General features: G+C 57.3%; 1 protein-coding gene across 5 annotated transcripts in view; it reads right to left on the minus strand.

Moving 5' to 3' along the window:
• Positions 1 to 19634, minus strand: part of FBXL18 (F-box and leucine rich repeat protein 18) — a 45551-nt gene that overhangs the window by 25304 nt on the left and 613 nt on the right. For 4 of the 5 annotated variants that reach the window (XR_012325953.1, XM_033839291.2, XM_033839290.2 and 1 more), the window contains exons 2-4: positions 14027 to 14242; positions 8910 to 10453; positions 105 to 323 (exon numbers count right to left, since the gene is read on the minus strand). Coding sequence is in view for 4 of the 5 variants with exons in the window: in XM_033839291.2 (XP_033695182.1) it covers positions 105 to 323; positions 8910 to 10453; positions 14027 to 14242 (1979 nt within the window). In the remaining variant the exon portion in view is untranslated. The other variant, XM_033839294.2, reaches the window with a different exon arrangement.

Genomic DNA, 19634 nt, shown 5'->3' on the forward strand with positions numbered 1-19634 from the left:
CTCACTGCATCACCGCCCAGCACTTTCTAACTCTGAGAAACAACCTCTGGCCCCCAGGGAAGCCTAGGGAGGAACAGCGCCCGAGCCCCCGCGACGCGACTCACCTGCGGAGGAGGGACTGCTGCAGGCTCCGGCAGGTGCTGAGCGACTCGCCGGTGAACAGGTGGCACACGACCACGTGCAGACAGCGCGCCATGAAGGCCAGCACGGCCTCGGGCTGTAGGGTGCCACTGCGGGACACCAGGCACAGGCGCTGCAACGCAGAGCACTGGCTCAGCGCCTGGAAGAACTGGGCGTTGGCGCTGAAGTAGGGCTGCTCCAGCCTGCAGGGAGAGAGGACGGACAGCGTGAGATCGCGGAGACGGACGCACGCTGAGCGGGGCTCCTGGTCCAGGGCCCAGACTGGCTGCCCCCAGGCCCATCCACACCACAGCCCCCAGGGGTGCCGCGTGAGGACTCAGACCCCTGGGGTCTCCCTTGGTGATCCTGATCTGGGGGGAGACCCTGCAGGCCCGACGCAACCAGATGCCCACAGACCCAGCCAAGTTGCTTCGTTCGCCGCTCTGACTGCTCGGTGCGCCTACAGACCCAGAAGAGCGCGTGGCAATTGAATCGGTCCCCCAAAAGATATGTTGCATTCCTAATCCTTGGTACCTGCACACATGACCTTATTTGGAAGCAGGGTCTTTGCAGACTAAGATGAAGTCACGTGGGACTGGGGTGGGTCCAGTGACCGGTTCCTTAGATGCACTGTGACGGCACAGCAACACAGGAACACGCAGGGAGCTCGGGGCTGGAGTGACACATCCACAAGCCAAGGAACACCTCGCACTGCCAGCAGCCGCCGGAAGCTAGGGGACAGGCCTGGAACAGGCCCCCACCCAGAGCTTCCAGAAGGAACCATCCTGCCGACACCTTGACCGGGGACTTCTGACCTCTTAACTATGAGAGGGTGACTGTCTGTTGTTTTAAGCCACCCGGTTGGTGGTCATTTGTCAGGGCAGCCCCAGAACACTAGCACAGAAGCCAGGGAGAGGAAGCTGGAGCATGAACAGAGCACGGAGATCGTTTCGCAATAAATCACACAGAAAGACCAAGACGGTCCCATGGACAGAGGTCAAAGTGGATCCTGTTTACCCAAAATCCTCCCACAAGAAAACACAAGAAAACCTATTAACAAGGGTTATCCCTGGAGATGAGCACCAGACTCAGGAACCGTCCTTATTTTATAGCACTCAGCGGTACCTCGGTCCTTCTCAGACAGGTACGTGCCTCACTTGACGCTTCTAAAACCATTCTGACTGCTGCGCGGAGTCCCGGTTACCCGGCCAGAGCCGCTTCAACGCGGGCGGCACGAGCGGGAGAGGCCAGGCAGAGATTTCCACCCAGAGCAGGCAGAAGGCACACAGGCACCGCAGCGGGCGGGAGAAGGGCTTCACGGATGACGGAGATCTCGGCACGTGTGCAGGAAACTGCAGTTCAGGGGCTACGTCTGAACCCGATGGCTGAAAAGGAGGACGCTTCAAAGGGTGGCCACTGGGCACCCAGCAAGGCTCTCTCTCAACGAGCCACGAAGGCCTCTGATGGACATCGTGCCAGCCACGTGGGGCCTCAGCCCTCCGAGCAAGCCGGCCGGCCCGGGAGGACAGCGCTCTGCCAGGCTGCGCCCGAGCTGTGGAAACAGGGCCTCAGGTCGGGGTGACGCTGTCCCCCGAGGCTGGCCACCCCCAAGGCCCAGGCACTGCACAAATCGCTCCCGGCACAAACACGGCGTCTTGCCCGGGACTGTGGGTGTCTCTGAGCCTCAGCTCTGCCCACGGGACAGCCACTGACCCTCCAGGTGGGCCGGGGCAGCTGGCAAGACCCCCATCTCCGTGCGAGACCCACAGGGAACCCCGAGAGGCCTGTCTCTCCCCGTAAACTGACGAGGCCGAGTGGGTGACTTCCTGGGATGCCCCTGAGAGGCTCGTCTGCAGCTGTAGAATCTCATCATCAAAGGAGAGAAGCTTCTGGGGTGAGTGGAACGGCCCTCCCCCATCCCCGAGAGGCGGTGGGCCTGCAGTGGGGACAGAGTCACCACCACCAGCGCCCCCCCAGGCGGAAGGAGAGCCCAAGCGCTCTGGACGCAGCGACGTCCCAGGTGAGGCTGACCTGGACGAGGGTGAGGGGCCGTCCACAGGCCCAAACGAGAGCCACGTGAGCCTCGGACACAGCCTCCACAGCCCTGACACCTGGGGACGCTGACAAGTCACAGGACCGGTGAGGGGTTTTAAAATCAAGTCTGCGGGGCTTCCCTGGTGGCGCAGTGGTTGAGAATCTGCCTGCTAACGCAGGGGACACAGGTTCGAGCCCTGGTCTGGGAGGATCCCACATGCCGCGGGGCAACTAGGCCCGTGAGCCACAACTACTGAGCCTGCGCGTCTGGAGCCTGTGCTCCGCAACAAGAGAGGCCGCGATAGCGAAGAGGCCCGCGCACCGCGATGAAGAGTGGCCCCCACTTGCCTCAACTAGAGAAAGCCCTCGCACAGAAACGAAGACCCAACAGAGCCAAAAATAAATATAAAAATAAATAAATAAATAAAAGATTACTATTAATTAAAAAAAAAAATCAAGTCTGCGGTGACGGCACGTCTGTTCGGAGCCATCCGGTACGGGAGCCACCAATCACTGAAATGCAGCAGCGAGACTGCATTTTTATTTTAATTACACGTAAGCAGAAGTTCTAGCAAGCTCCTAAAACTGTGGGGGGAACGCAGGTCTCTCTGGGGTATGATTCTGAAAAGCCTCACCCCGTCGAGGGTTCCGGGTGCAGCAGGAAGGAAGCCCCCGGGCAGGGCTGCTCAGGCACAAACACCAGGGAAAGGGCTCCCCAAGGGCTGCAGTGCTCAGCGATGCCTCACCCGCTGGACGCCACTGAATGAATTCCATCCCTAAAGAAACCGGGAAGAAGTGAGGGAGCCACGAGCCGGGCCTCTCAGAGCTGTGGGCCACGAGCCCCCGAACCCCCTGGGCCCAGAGAGTAAGCAAGTGCATCTCGCCCACGGGTGTGAATGTTCCGAGAAGCTTATGTCTCTTAAGAAAATGTCTGAACATATTATTTGGTTCTATCTTTTTAAAAGATCCTAAGGTAAGCATACTGTGCAGATCTGGAAGTGCGAAAACTGGAGGGGGGAGAAAAGCCCTGACCCACGAGTCGTCCCTGCAGCAGTGAGGAAGCTGGACCGCGGGCGGCGGGAAGGACAGGCCTGCGGCACCTCGGTCACTAGGTGGCGATGCGGGTCTGCGCTACCTGCTGGGGATCTCAAGCAGACAGAGGGGAGAGAGAGAGGGAGCTGCGTACTACACGCTTTTGAACCTATTTTTCGGCCTGCCAGCCACTCCAGATTCCTCCCCCTGAAGGAAGCCCCCGTCACGGGTGCTCAGGGCGGGCAGGCCTCGTGGGGCGGGCGAGGCTGGCACATCCACACCGTGCCCCGCTCCTCCGGGCAGTGGGCTGGCAGAGCTAACCTGACTCAAGGGACGGGCAGTGTCTTTGCTCAGGGCAGAGGAAGAGGGGCGCCTCTGTGACTGGCTTCGCCCTGGGGGGCGGGCCTCAGGCTTCCGACCTCAAAGGGTCTGGCCTCCGACGCTTGCTCTCCGAGAGGCTCTGTGGGCACAGACCGGCGCTCGGGCCGCCCCTCATCTGCCTGCCCACCTCTCAGGCCCCCCTCCGAGCAGCGCCCAGGCCTGGAGGGTTGCCCTGGCATAGCCTCCAGGGCCTGGCTCCAAGAAGCCCTCTCGCTTACACCCAGACGCCGCCCCAGTTCCAAGGTCAGGGGCAGCCCAGGGTGACTCAGGGTGACGTTCTCCCTTCCCCTCTCCACCAGGCAGGGCTTCATCAGGTGCCCTGCTCTGCCCAGCTTGGCATCCTCCCGCTGGCGAGGTACACCACAAATCCAGAGCCTGTGAGGCCCCAGCGGGACGACGTGTTCCGGCAGGAGCGGCCCTGGCCCCAGCTGGCAAAGAGCTGCAGCTCACAGACCTCGCTGGTGGGGACGGCGGAGGCCAACCAGGGAAGTGCGGAAGCTGTCCGGGAGGCCGCCCTGGGAGCGGTGTGACAGGCAGGCACCATCTGCTCCTTTCCCTCCATCCCCCCGGGCTCCGCTTGCCACAGAAGGCAGGAATCCAGAGGAACGGGGCCATTTGGCCAAGTTCTAGAAACTGGTGTTTGTTCCGAACAGGCAGTACCCAGCTCCGATGAGGTGTGGGCTCAGCAGCCGCGTGCACAGAAAGTCCATTATGAGAGGCGGTCAGGTCCTCAGGTCGGCCCACAAAACCCACACTGCTTACACGGCCCTGCCCCGGGGGAAGGTCTGGGCCACAGGGATCACGTCCGAGGCCCCAGAAGTCACTTGGTGACCACTAAACACCAGGTTACCCCATTTGATATCCAGCGACCCTACGAGACAGGACCCGCTCCCAGCTGCCCACAGACCAGCCGTGTCTCCTGAGCAAGTTCATTAACCTTCTGGGCCCCACTTTCCTCATCTGCAAAATACGACAATAATATCGACACTCCCAAGGTTGTTAAAACGTCAAAGACCTGTAAGCACGGGGAGAGCACGTGGCGGACGTACAAATACAAGCCAATGGGGGCAGCCAGTCTGCAGCAGCCTAAAGGGCAGTCTCTCCCTTCAGCTTCCAGAACATCCCCACCCCCACCTCCTCTCCCCGACAGCTCCTACCAAGTCCTCATCCTCCTGACCAGATCCTGTTGGGCGGTCTCTGCAGTGCAAGCGCCAGCTGGGGGACCTGGGGGACGGTCCTCCTCTCTGGGGGTTGGGGGGGAGGGCCGGGGGGCGTCCAGGCTTCTCCAACCCACACGTGTGCAGCCTCACCCCTGCCTTCCTCTCTCAGCCACGTGGCAGCCACGTCAGCTCAACGGCTCAGGCCAGAAGCCCTGGCACCGCCTAGACCCCCCTAGCCTCAGCACCCATCCCATGCACCCAATCAATCAGCAGATTCCCCGTGAAGTCAGAAGCTGGCTATTTCTGGCCATGCCCCAACCCCCGCTCTCGCCTGGCTGCTCCCTGCATGTCTGACGTGCCCCTGACGGTGGCCCTGCCGCTGCCCCCAGGCCACTTGCGGCACAGCAGCGAGACCTGCCCTGCTTCCATTCTGGCTCCTGAGACCCTGGCACACCCATCTCGGGCCCTGCGCTCTCAGCTCTGTCCAACAGAACCTTCTGGGCAGAGGGGAGTGTCTGTATGTGCTCTGTCCAGCACAGTGGCCACCAGCACACGTGGTTACTAAGCACCTGAGACACGGCTGATGCCACCAAGGAACTCGATGCTTGGTTTCATCTCATTTTAGTTCATGTAAACGTAAGTCGCCCTGTGGGCCGTGGATACCGTACCGGCTGATGTGACTCTACCTGCCTGGCCCAGAGCACTCTTCCCCCAGGTTCTGCTTTCTAACTCACCTCCCTGGGTTCTCTGCTCAAAGCTCACCTCCTTCATGAAATGTACCCCAAATGCCACCCCTGCACCCAGGCATCCCTCGCCCTGCTCTGCTTCTCCTCCCCAGCGTCTGTTACCGTCTAACACACCGTACGCTTCCTTTACGTTGACTGTTGGTCTGTTTTCCCCACTAGAACGTAAGCTCCCCGAGGACAAGGATCTTTGTTCTGTTCAGTGTCCTGGGTGCCTGGAACAGTGCCTGGCATAAGAGATGCTCATGTATTTGCTGAATGGATGAAGAACCATAACGTGTATTATAAGTGCCAAGTCCTGTTCTAAGTGTCTTATAAGGATGAATCCCTTTGGTCTGAACAGCCCCACTTTACTGAATAAGGTCCTGGGCACAGACAGCCCAAGGTCCACCCAGGCCTTCTGACTCTGAGGCCCCTGCCGTGGGTCCTGCCTGCCTCCACCCAAGGCTAGGGTCTATCTCCTGGAGGAGGAGATGCAGGGACATGGGACCAGCTTGGACACCACGCCCACTCCTCACTCCTCCAGGCAGAGCAGCCCTGAAGGGGCCAAGCACAGGCCTCGTGCAGGGAATCCAGCAGCCCGGGTGAGCTGGGAGCACCTGCCGTCTCCAGGTGGCCATGCAGGCAGCAGACATTTGATATGACACTGTGGGACTTCCCTGGTGGCGCAGTGGTTAAGAATCCGCCTGCCAGTGCAGGGGACACGGGTTTGAGCCTGGTCCGGGAAGATCTCACATGCCGTGGAGCAACTAAGCCCATGTGTCACAACTACTGAGCTTGCGCTCTAGAGCCCGCGAGCCACAACTACTGAGCCCGCGTGCCACAACTACTGAAGCCTGCGTGCTTAGAGCCCGTGCTCCGCAACAAGAGAAGCCACCGCAATGAGAAGCCCGCACACCGCGACGAAGAGTAGCCCCCGCTCACCGCAACTAGAAAGCAAGCCTGTACACAGCAATGAAGACCCAACGCAGCCAAAATTAATTAATTAATTAATTTTAAAATATGACACTGTGGACCTGAGGCAGAAAGGATGCTGGAGAGAGAAGGTCAGTTTTCATTACCTGCCTTGAAGCACTGTGACTTTTTATTTTATCTTATTTTTATTTTTTTGGCCGCATCGCGCAGGCACATGGGATCTTAGTTCCTCAACCAGGGATTGAATCCGCACCCCCTGCAGTGGAAGCGTGGAGTCTTAACCACTGGACCACCAGGGAAGCCCTGTGACTTTTTAAACTACGTGAATGTATAAGTTTATTTTACTTTCACTGATTTCTCTATTGATCAAACACTCCTCAATAACGAGCACGTGGTTTGACCACAGCGTGGTTAGAAAAGGCACCAGGTTTAAGAGGGTAGCAGGAAAGCCAAAACACTGAGGACAAAAATGACAGATCCAGAAATACTCTCTGGCTCTGAGTTTAGTTAAATTAGAACTCAAACGCTCCCTCAGGCTCCCCGAACTAAGGGACATTCAATTCCTGATCACGAGAATCCAACAGGGTAACAGGACAGCAGACCTGGTGGTTTTTCGTTTGTTGGATGTATTTTGTGGTCCACCTGCAGCTTCAAGTTACGCATGGCCCACTGACCACTCACTTCACAACAGTCCTTCTGGAAAGGCCACTGATGTGACAGTGAAGGCACAGGAGGGGACAAGGTGGGAGGAGGCACTGGATGGAGATGAACCAGTGAAAAGGGAGGGAGCTGAGAGCGATCTGGGCAAGAGGGGCAGCATCGTCTGAGATGGCAGCCAGGCTCACCCTGTGAAGGGCGAGGGGCAGGGGCTGTGGCCAGGGCCCCTCCCCACTCACTCACAGGTGGCACCCCGCCCCACAGGGCAGGAGGGGGCCAAGCCACGTGGGAGGCCAGGCTTGGACCCCGGGCCGCAGCCCTCACGCTGGCAGGGACTGGGCAGGGGGCCCGCAGCGTGTGTTGCCCTGGGGGTGGCAGGCAGCCTGGCAGAGAAGCTCTGGGAGGCTCCAGGGCTGGGGCAGCAAAGCTCCACCTCAAATCCGGTTCATTTCCTGCCTTCTACGGGGAGAGTGGAGGTCCGAAAAGGACACGCTTGTCTCCATTTTGTGTGGCTCGGGGGCCCAGGTCGAGCACTGGACTTCGATGACCCGGGCGGACCTCAGCTCCTCCCTCAGGCGTCCGCTGCCGCTCCATGAAGCAGGAACGACGAAGGGCCTAGTGAGGAGATCAAGCCAGACAGCGCCACAGAGCCCCCAGCCTGGTGCCTGGCCCGCAGCGAAGACACACAGCGAGTGCTCACTGGTGCGGCGATGACGACACGCGCGCATCCCCGTGCCCCAATGCCGCCCTCACCCGGCTGCCCCACCAGCTCCAGCCTCATGGAGACCAAGCCCAGCGGCCACTCCCTCCCCCACCCGAAGCCCTCGCAGAGCTGAGGCCTGAGGCCACCACGACGTTTAGGAAACTGCAGTTTTTCAAGATCAGATCTGTAGACATTTTCAAATCCGGCTCAGGTTAACAAAGGCTGGCCGTCTAAATGCTGGGCCCTCACGAGAACAGCCTTCACTCTACAGCATGAGTCGCCGGGGATCACTCCGCTTCGGGGCCCAGGAAATCGCCAGTGGCCCTCCGACAACTGCCTGGGTGGGGGGAGCCCTGCCGAGGTCCGTGGGCCCCACCACCCCGCACTCTCCAGGGGCGGCCCCTCAGGTCAGCCCGGCCGTCCTGCTCCGGTCACCGCCACATCTCAACAGTGTGCGGCCCCCTTCGGAGCCCGCCTCTCCATCTCCCCTCCCCCGGCCTGGCCCCTCCAGTCCAGGTGGGAGGCCAGAGGGACGTCTCCAAGCTGGAACTGACCCCTCCCTCTGCGGGCCGAAGTCCTTCAGCACCTTCGCCTCACCGATGCCCCCGCGCCCCCGAGCAGGATCATCTGGCTTCAGAGCTCGCTGCTTGTTCGTAAGCCTCTGGGGCTTCTACACACGCTGCCTTCTTTCCCAGAAAGCCTTGCGCCTGCACCTCCTGGCTAACCCCGACTCATCCTTCGAGAGTCGCAAAGCTAGGCTCCACTCCTGGCCCCCCACTTACCAGCTCCATTATCTGGCAAGAACAGCGTCCACCTCGTGGGACGGGCACGAGGACTAATAAGATCACGTACGCAGCAGCGTCCTAGAGCCCAGGCAACGAGGACGACGTGCCAGGCTCGGGCGGCACTGCCTCCTGCACACCCTCCCTGGGCACCGCCAACTGCCGCTTCCCGAGCCCCCGCGCCCCCCGAGCCCCACCACTGCGCACGGTCCCTTGTCAGCACCCCCCCAAGACCCTCAGACCCTGAAGGACAGGCCTGCAACCCGCTCGCCTCGGCAGGCGCGTGGCGGGTACGCCAACACTGCCGAGCAGAAGGCCGTGCGCCCCTCCGGCCTCCCCACGGGGCCGGCAGAGGCGCGGCGGGGCGGCCGGGTGCCCTCACCTGAGGTCCTTCAGCCGCTTGCAGTGCTTCAGCATGTCCGCGAGGGCCGAAGTGTAGGCCACCTTGCCCATCGTGCCCAGGTGGGCCAGGGACAGGGACTGGAGCTGCTGGCACTGGACGCCGATGCTGACCAGCCCGGAGCCTGTCAGGATGCTGGGCAGCTGGGCCAGCGTCAGGTGCCTCAGGAAGGCCAGCTGGCCGATGGCGGCCACCTCCGAGTCCCCCACGCTCTGTGCCCGGCCGCAGGGGGGGAGCGAGTTGCGGATGGCGGGCTCGTTGCGCGGCATGGCAGACGAGAAGTTGGACCCAATCAGCTCGAGGCGGTCCAGGAAGGGCACGCTCTTCAGCAGCGACCAGAACACAGAGGACGGCAGGGGGCCCGCCTGCCCGGAGAAAGGGTCGGGGCCGGACGGCACGCCGATGCGGACCTTCTTGCCGAAGCCGCGGGGCACAGCGTGCGTGGCAGGCTGGACGGGCGCGCGGTCGGCCCGTGGCGCCGAGTCAGCGACGGCGCAGACAGGCAGCGACAGGGAGCGCAGGTGGCAGAGCCGTGCCAGCAGCTGGCACAGGTGCCGGCCGGGGCCCTCGGGGCTGTGGTGGTGGGCAGCCGAGAGGTTGAGGTGTCGCAGGTTGCCGCAGGCTGCCACCAGCGTCTCCAGGATGCCACTATCGATGTCGTCCTCTGCCTTGCGCAGCAGGGAGTCGGGCGCCAGGCAGTGCGCACAGCCGCTGAGGTTCAGGCCAGCCAGGCTCCGGAGGTCCCTGCCGCCGTCGATGACGCGCCGGATCAGGTGGCCGCCGGACAGGGCACAGCGGCTGAAGCTGAAGTAGAAGGGGCTGCTGAACTTCATGTGCTGGAGGAGGGCCGAGCCGTTGAGCCAGGACTTGGGCAGCTGCAGCGCGTCCAGCGCCACGTTGCGGGCCATGGACTCCAGGAGGTTCTTGGTGGCCCCGCTCTCAGCAAAGCTGCCGGGCACGGAGATGAGGAAGGCGTGCAGGTTCTCGGGCGTGCGGTCGCTGAGCACAGCCAGGTAAAGGCGCACCACCTCCTGGTTGATGTAGCCGGGGGCCAGGCGCGCGTAGAAGACGCGCAGGTGCTGATAGCGCGGCACGTTGCTCTGGCCCACCATGAGCTGGCCCGAGAGCACGGCGCCCTCGCGCGTGCGGTCCAGGATCTCGAAGTACAGCAGCAGCTTCTCGAGGCTGGTGCAGCAGGGCACCACGCCGTACGAGGGCGTGTACAGCGTCTGCTTGAGCTCCCGCACGCGGCTCAGCGTGGCCTTGCACTCCCCGCTCAGCTGGCTGGCGTCGAAGCCGGGGCTCACGTCAATGGCCAGGGAGCGCAGGCGCTGCAGGGCCGACAGAACCTTGGAGAGGCGCAGGGAGGTCAGGTGGCAGCCCGAGAGGTTCACCTTCACCAGGCCGCGGCAGCGGGCCACGTGCTCCACCGTGCTGCCCGACAGCCAGTAGCAGCCGGCCATGCTGAGCTGCTGGATCTCCCAGCCGATCTCCGTCACCAGCTGCTTCACCTTGTCCTCGCTGGCCTGTGGGTGGGCGGAGGGGGGGAGAGAGGGGCTGCAGGCACCGGCGTCTCCTCCACCCTCGCCCCCCAGACCGCGCTCTCCACCGTGACAGTCAGGGAGCCACGGGGGGCGCAGCAGAGGCCCCGCTCCAGCTGAGGAGGGGCAATGAGGGCAGGGCTGGCGCCTCGCCCCCCGCCCCGCATGCTTACCTTCCACCGACAGTCAGGAGCCTCAGCCAGGTGGGAACGGAAAATGGGGCAGCCCCTGTGGAAAAGTCTGGTGGCTCCTCCGAAAGCCAAACAGAGTTACCACGTGACCCACAGTTCCACAGCCAGGTGTACCCCCAAGGGGACTGAAAGCGGGGACTCAGGCTCCTGCACACCCATGTCCACGGAGAACCGTTCACAACAACCGGAAGGCGGCAACAACCCGGCCGCCCATCAACGGATGAACAGGTAAAGGCAATGGGGTCCATCCCTGCAGTGGAATCCTACTCAGCATGGAGAGGAACGAGATCCTGACGCTGCTACAGCATGAGTGAACCTTGAGGACATGATGCCCAAAGAAGCCAGTCATAAAGATCACATGTTGTATGATCACTTATATGAAAGATCCAGAACAGGCAAAACCAGGAAGAGAAAGTAGAATAGAGGTTACCAGAGGCCTGGGCAAAGGGGACATGGGAGCTATTGCTTAATAGCTCCAGAGTTTCTGTTTAAGGCGATGAGAAAGTTTCGGAAAGAGTGATGATGGTTGCGTAACACTGTGAATGTACTTAGGGCTAACGAAATGGTACACTTAAAAGTGGTTAGGGGGGCTTCCCTGGTGGCGCAGTGGTTGAGAGTCCACCTGCCGATGCAGGGGACACGGGTTCGCGCCCTGGTCCAGGAAGATCCCATGTGCCGCGGAGCGGCTGGGCCCGTGAGCCATGGCCGCTGAGCCTGCGTGTCCGGAGCCTGTGCTCCGCAACCGGAGAGGCCACAACAGTGACAGGCCCGCGTACGACCAAAAAAAAAAAAAAAAAAAGTGGTTAGAGGACTTCCCTGGTGGTGCAGTGGTTAGGAATCTGCCTGCCAGTGCAGAGGACACAGGTTAGAGCCCTGGTCCGGGAAGATCCCACATGCCATGGAGCAACTAAGCCCGTGCGCCACAACTACTGAGCCCACGTGCCACAACTACTGAAGCCTGCGCACCTATAGCCTGTACTCCGCAACAAGAGAAGCCACTGCAATGAGAAGCCTGCACACAGCAACGAAGACCTAACGTATCCAAAAAAAAAAAAAAAAGTGGTTAGGATGGGAAGTTTTCTGTTAGGTGGGGTTTTTTGAAATCACATAGTGGAATCACGCCCTGGAAGCGTTCTTTCGCTGTCACTTTCCTTTACGTCACATGCACTTTCATATCATTAAATGTTCCTCAAAAACCTGGCCTGGACGGCCTAGGGAGCCACAGTATGTCCAGTCGGGGGCCCAGTGGCCACCAAGGCCTTCAGACAACACAGCATCCATGTACACAAGGCTTGTGCACATGATCACTTCTCTACAGCAAATGCACACACAGAACTGTGCAGACGAGGGACACACATTCTAAACGCTCCAGACAGACTGTGCACCTGCCCTTCCTCTACAGTAAAGAACCCTCGTGGGCAGGAAGCCTGACCTCAGCGCTTTGGGGAGTAAGTTCAGCTCTCCATCAGGGAGGAGCACAGTGCTCTCACAGAAAGAGACTGAGCTCTAAGGGACCTCATTCTGGGTTTCAAAGGCATCACTGCCCAGCCAGCAACAGCAGTAGGAGCCCCTCCAAGTCCCCTAAAATTTGAGTTAAGGACAAGGCCTCTGTTTATCTTTAAAATAGGTCATCAACTGATTTTCCAGGTTGCAGGCAATTCGGCGAGGACAGGATAATCTTTTCAGTAAGTAGTGGTGGAAGGCGTGAATAGCTGTGTGCAGAACAGTGAGCCTCACGCTGATCTCACGGCATATGTGGAGATGAACACAAAAGGATCACAGACCTGCCATAAGAACTAAACCTATAAACTTCTATAAGACAACATAGAAGGGTGCTGGGAATACTGGACAGCCACAGGCAAAAGAATGAAACTGGACCACTATCTATACCATACACCAAAATTAACCTAAAATGGATTAAACACTTGAACGTAAGACCAGGAACCATAAAGCTCCTAGAAGAAAATATAAGTAGTAATAAGCTCCTTGCCATCAGTCCTAGTGATGATTTTTTGAAATCTGACACCAAAAACAATAGAAGCAAAAAGAAACAAGAGGAACTGCATCACCTGAGCAGTTTCTGCACAGCAGAGGGAACCAGCAACAAAATGAAAGGCAGCCTATTAAATGGGAAAAGATACTGCAAATCATATATCTGATAAGGGGTTAATATCCGAAATATACAGAGAACTCATACAACTCAATAGCAAAGAAACTACCCTATTAAAAAAATAGATAAAGGGGCTTCCCTGGTGGCGCAGTGGTTAGGAATCCACCTGCCAGTGCAGAGGACACGGGTTTGAGCCCTGGTCTGGGAAGATCCCACATGCCGCGGAGCAACTAAGCCCGCAAGCCACAACTATTAGCCTACGTGCCACAACTACTGAAGCCCACGCGCCTAGAGCCACTGCTCCACAACAAGAGAAGCCTGTGCACCACAATGAAGAGTAGCCCCTGCTCGCCGCAACTAGCGAAAAGCCCGCGTGCAGCAACAAAGACCCAACACAGCCAAAAAAATAAATTAAAACTTTCTAAAAAGTTAAAAAGAAGAAAGAAGACAACATAGGAGAAAATCTTCATGACCTCAGGTTTCACAAAGATTTCTTCAACGGAATACAAAAAGCATGAACTCAAAAATTCAATAAATTGGACCTCACCAAAATTAAAAACTTACGCTCTTCAAAAGACACTATTAATCAAAATGAAACGGCAAGCCACAGACTCTAAGAGAAAATATTCACAACACACCCCACAAAGGACTTGTACCAGAATATATATGGAACTCACAAAACTCACTAAGAAAAAGATAGACAATAATGAATGGGCAAAAGCCTTGCACAGACACTTCTGAGAAGATATACAAATGGCCCACGCACCTGAAGAAAGCATAATCGACAGCATCCTCCACCAGAGAATACAAGTTAAAACTACAATGAGGTACCACCTCCCACACATCACAGTGGCTAAACTGAAGAGACTGACACCACCAAGTGTTGGCGAGGATGCAGAGCAACCAGAACTCTCAGATGCCGCTGGTGGGGAGAGGTGGTGCCTCCAACTGTGCTTAACTCCACAGGAAAGCCCAACACTGACAGTGGGCCCGCATGTCCACTCCTGGGTACCTACCAGGAAGTCAGTCTCCCTCCTGGCCCAGTGCCAAGGCCCAAGACCCTTCCAGAAGAGCGCCTGCTCTACCTGTGCTCTGGCCCAGATGGCACACTACCTGCACTTTTGGGCCCCTGGCTTTTGCCGTATCATCCCTGCAAGTGCCCCACCACTGCCAGGCTGTGCGGGGCCTCAGTCGGGCACCTCGGTTGTTCCCCATCTCTGCCCCCAGCATGCCAAGCGCCACCCCCAAGCCCCTCACCTCATAGTCCTTCTGCAGCAGCACCGTGTGGGTGAGGCTCTTGTCCAGGCACAGCGCTGCGAGCTTCCGGCAGGTGCGCCGGACGTTCAGGATCAAGTCTATGCTGGGGACGTGGCTCAGGATGTGCAGGAGGATCTCGTCCGAGAAGCCCAGGAGGTGGGCACCATCTGCCACCGCGGCTGCTGCAGGGGGCACATCGCCGGCGCTGGCTGCGTCCTGAAAACAAGGGGCATCAAATTCCACGGGATTCCCCAGGGTGGCCCTCAGGCAAGGGAAGCCTTCACCACAGTCCATGGGGAAGAAGAGGGTGTTACCAAAAACCTTAACTGCAGATTAAAGAGTCCCCAACATTCTCCGAAAGCCCCTTTCAATCTGCACACCAGGATCGCTCTTCAAAAGTGACAGATTTGAAGGCTTCCCTGGTGGCACAGTGGTTGAGAGTCCGCCTGCCGATGCAGGGGACACGGGTTCGTGCCCCGGCCCAGGAGGATCCCACATGCCGCGGAGCGGCTGGGCCCGTGAGCCATGGCCGCTGAGCCTGCGTGTCCGGAGCCTATGCTCCACAACGGGAGAGGCCACAACAGTGAGAGGCCCGCGTACCACAAAAAAAAAGTAACAGATTTGAAATTTAAGAGAGATTTTTCCTACTGAAGGTCTCCAGACAAGTCTGGCAGGTTTCCAACTCAACTCATGACCATCGGCGAGGCTGTCCATTTGTAAAAGCTGCTATTCTGCCCCCACCTGCTCTGCCCCTAATGGCAGGCTGTATTAAAACATCCTTGGGCTGGCGAATTCCATCAAGAAACAATGATAATTGGTCTTCACCAATAACAACGGTGCCTTCACCTCCAGGGTTGCTCTGATGGGTAATGAGTTACCATTATGTGTATGATACGTGTATCAGCTCTTCAGGACAGCGCTGGATGCAAATGAGAAAATGAAACTATGAGGCCCTGATAAATAAGAAACAGCACCTACCAGACCAATAACATTTTTAAATCTCAAGATTCGTAACAAACAATAGGAACGGCACAACTTCTCTCCACTTATCAGACTTCCTGGTTAGAAATCCACGTTGGGGGCTTCCCTGGTGGCGCAATGGTTGAGAATCTGCCTGCCAGTGCAGGGGACACGGGTTCGAGCCCTGGTCCGGGAAGATTTCACATACCACGGAGCAACTAAGTCCGTGCACCACAGCTACTGAGCCTGCGCTCTAGAGCCCGCGAGCCACAACTACTGAAGCCCCCGCACCTAGAGACTGTGCTCTGCAACAAAAGAAGCCACCACAACGAGAAGCCTGCGCACCGCAACAAAGAGTAGCCCCCGCTCACCGTAACTAGAGGAAGCCCGCGTGCAGCAATGAAGACCCAACACAGCCAAAAATAAAATAAATAAAAGAAAAAAAAAAAAGAAAGAAATCCATGTTGGTATTTCCAGTAAGATGTCCACTCATCTTACTGTTTCATTCTGCTTTTGCAAATATCTACAGAAGGTTTTCTGCCCTAATGTGGGCTTCCCATCTTACTGACCAGTGCCTGTACAACCAAGACAAAGAGGGGATAGACCTATGTCAGTGTGCCGTGAAATCCCCAAATCAAGGCCAAAGGAACTGGGATGCTCTAAGAAAAGCCCATGGTGGGCAGGAATCCCTGTAGCTTCCCAACACCTCCTGAAGGGCCCCTCCTGCCTTAAACGTCCTCACTGACGGGGTGCCTCTCTGACACTCCCAGGAGGGAGAGCACCCAGAACTATTTCTACTGCCTTTTCCAGTGATTCTGTCTACGAGCCCCGCCTCCTCTGTCCTCCCTCTTTTTCCATACATATTTGCATGGATGGAAGCCTCCAGGCTTGGAAAGCCCTGCTGCTGCCATGGCAACCGTTAAGTCCAGGGAGGAAGGGCCTGTCTGCACACCCCACACAGGCACCAGGGGTTTCCCGGGAACTATGACTGCGACACCCCTCCAGCCTCTGCATCTGGTCGAGCCCTTGCCAGGACGGGAAAGGTTTCCCCGATTACTGCCCACCCTTTCAACAGCATCGGCCCCTCCCACTCACCCTTCTTCCTGAGAGGCAGTAGCCAGACTTGCCTTCCCTTCCCTCCTTCCTTCCGAAGTGCCCTCAATCCTGTCTCCCTCCTCCCACCTTTACAGGGGCAGAAGGCAGCCATCAGACCCAGCTCCATAGCTGCCCCGGGTCACTGTATCCTGGGGTCTAGTGTTTTGAACCATACGTGACTTTCCTGACAAATTTCCCAGACGCAATCATCTGGGATCATCCCAGACACCTGTTAAAAAATCAGCTTCCCAGGCCACATCCTAGACCTAGGGACTCTATCTCCTGAGAGAGAGGCTGGGCCCAGGGGCAATCCTTATCAGGCAAGCTTGGTATACAGGGCTCCTGGGCACAAGTGGGAAGAGCTGGGCCTGAATTCCACCGAGCAGCCTGAGGCTGACCCCTTCTGATGCCCAATTCGCGGATTTATCAAAGTAAGAACACCACTGCAGAGCAAAGAGAACACAGGGCAAGACACTCCCAGAAACTCCAGCATCATATCATTTACAGTTACAGTATGGAATACTGAATTTCTCTCAAAACCACCTAGAAATTACATGAATTAAAAAAAACAAAACAAAACAGGAGGTGAGCTGAAGCTTCCTCCGTCCAGTCTCAGCACCCCCGTCGCGATCACCTTCTCCACATGCTGTGCCCCAGTGCTGTCCTTAGGCCAGCACCCCCTGTCCTGGGACAGGCGTTCAGGGCAGCAGGCCTGGACGAGAGGAGCAGCCGCCCAGGCAGCAGGTCAGATTGGTTCCCCCACCCCCCGCCCCGGTCTCCCGACCGCCAAGCCTGGGAGGCCCAGTTGTGCTGGGTTTGCAACAGTTGAGTCTTTTCCCTGGAATGGAGGCTTCATTTCTAAGTCCGTGTACCTTCCCCTCAGGAAAGGCAGCGAATTCTGCAGAGGTAACAGCAAATAGGGGGCCGCCACCAGAAGGGAAGGAGGAGGCCTCCGAGCTTCTTCACCTCCGAGCGGGGGTGTGTGAGTAGCCCCCGCTCACCACAACTAGAGAAAGCCAGTGCACAGCAACAAAGACACGATGCAGCCAAAAATAAATAAATAAAATAAATAATGATTTTTTTAAAAAAGAAATAGAAAAAAAATGGGCAATGAGTACGTAGAGGGAAGTTCATTACAACATCCTTTTGCAAGTGTGTGGAATTTTACATTTTACTTTTTTTTTTTTTTTTTTTTGCGGTACGCGGGCCTCTCACCATTGTGGCCTCTCCCATTGTAGAACACAGGCTCCGGACGCGTAGGCCCAGCGGCCATGGCCCACGGGCCCAGCCGCTCCGCGGCACGTGGGATCTTCCCGGACCAGGGCACGAACCCGCGTCCCCTGCACCAGCAGGCAGACCCTCAACCACCGCGCCACCAGGGAAGCCCTACATTTTACTTTTGTTTTTGGTTTTTTTGATCACAGGAGTGACCTGAGGGATGCTTCTCACATTGCCCCTCTTCTTAAGCCTCTGCTTCTCCAGTTGACATTTTCTGGAATGTCCCCTGTCCCACGGCACTCAGGCCTCCAAGCCTTTGCACAAGCTGCCCCCTCCACCCAACGTGCCACGGAACTTCAGCTCAAAGGCTCCGTCCCCAGGAAGCCCTTCCAGCATCCCCCAGACACATTTAACTCACCTTCTCCTCCACTGCCGCCCCAGCTTACCCTCCCTGCCCCCCTCCAGCCTCCAGCCTCATCAGGTGAACTGTACTGGTTTGTTGCTTGCCCGTCTCCTCCCTAGGCCAGGAATGGCTCCTGAACAGGGATCACTTTCTAATGCCCAAGGGAAAGAGCCATTGAACTGGGTGTCAACAAACCACGGCTTCAGAATCTTTTGAAGAGCTATTAAAAACGCAGATCCCGACTCCTCAGAAACTCAGGGAGCAGTCCTAGACATCTGCATTTTAAGCCCAGCAAGGACCCTCAAAATTAGACCCCCCTCCACTCTGAAATCAGAGAGGGGATGGTGGCACAACCTCGTGAATATATTTTAAAACCACTGCATTATACACTTTAAAAGTAAACTTTGGGACCTCCCTGGGAGCCCAGTGGTTATGACTTCATGCTTCCATTCATTGCCAGGGGCGTGGGTTCGATCCCTGGTCAAGGAACTAAGATCCTGCATACCACACGGTGCAGCCAAAAATTTTAAAAAACTGAAAAAAATAAAATAAAATAAAAGTGTAAATTTTACAGTATGTTAACTGTATCTCAATCAATCAATCAATAATTAGACTGTCCCAGGGACTTCCCTGGTGGCACAGAGGTTAAAAATCCACCTGCCAATGCAAGGGACACGGGTTCAAGCCCTGGTCTGGGAAGATCCCACATGCCGTGGAGCCACTAAGCCCGTGCGCCACAACTACTGAGCCTGCGTTCTAGAGCCCTCGAGCCACACCCACTGAGCCTGTGTGCCACAACTACTGAGCCTGCACTCTAGAGCCCGCGAGCCACACCCACTGAGCCTGTGTGCCACAACTACTGAAGACCGCACGCCTAGAGCCCGTGCTCCGCAACAAGAGAAGCCACCACAATGAGAAGCCCGTGCACCACAACGAAGAGTAGCCCCCGGTAACCGCAACTAGAGAAAAGGCCACATGCAGCAACAAAGACCCAACACAATCAAAAATTAAAAAATAAATTTATAAAAAATAAAAAAAATTTTTAAATAATTAGACCGTCCCAGAGAAAGGGACCTTGATCATGTCCAGGATAGAGCAAGAGTCTCCCTCTCTCCTCTCAAGCCAAAAGACCCTCACGATGGGCCAAGAGGCCTCACTGGGCAGGGTCCCGACATCTGATTCAAGGAACAGAGGGGCCTTTGCGCCAGGACCCCGTAAGACCAAGGTGCCAGACAGCCCCCCCGCCCAAGCACACGCGACTAACGGGAATCTGCTAACACAGCCAGGCTATACCCCCAGGATTCTTCCTGGGGGAGCTGGTACTCTCTGGCCCTTCAATCCTACTACCAGCGAACAGGTGGGCCCCACACCTTCCCCCTCAATCAAGGGGCCACTTCCGAGCCAAATCCGCTTCCAATGAAGAACAGCTGTCGGCAACCCCAGCCGCCTCCCACGCACTCCTGCCGAACCCGCTCCTGCTAGCCGGAGCACGAGCAAGCCCGCAAGGCTTAGGGAATACGCTCGACGGTCTGAGTCCCGGACCACAGGTATAAATACAGGTGCACACAGGTACACAAACAGGTAGCTGGGAATCAACAAAAGGAAAGACCCTAGTCACTGTCCGGATCCCCCATTTCCTGGTCTACAGAGAAAATACCCTGCACCCCATTACAGGAACTCGGTGGGTTTCTCCGTCGGACCCAGATTTGTGGAGCACTGGGGAAGAAATTCTGGGTGAGTCACAAGTCTCCCAGGTGAAATGGATTTTCTTCCACCACCCCCCAAGTCACACAACAAGCAGGCTCAGAGGAAAGTGGGCTAGACTGAAACCGAACGTTCAGCGACACAGGATGGGATGGGATGGGAAGGGAAGTGGGCAGGGAGGAGGAACGTCTCAGAGCTCCAAGGGCTGAGCCAAGGCACAGGGGCATG

The sequence above is a fragment of the Tursiops truncatus genome, chromosome 15 (genome assembly GCF_011762595.2).
Source record: "Tursiops truncatus isolate mTurTru1 chromosome 15, mTurTru1.mat.Y, whole genome shotgun sequence".
Taxonomy (NCBI): Eukaryota; Metazoa; Chordata; class Mammalia; order Artiodactyla; family Delphinidae; genus Tursiops; species Tursiops truncatus.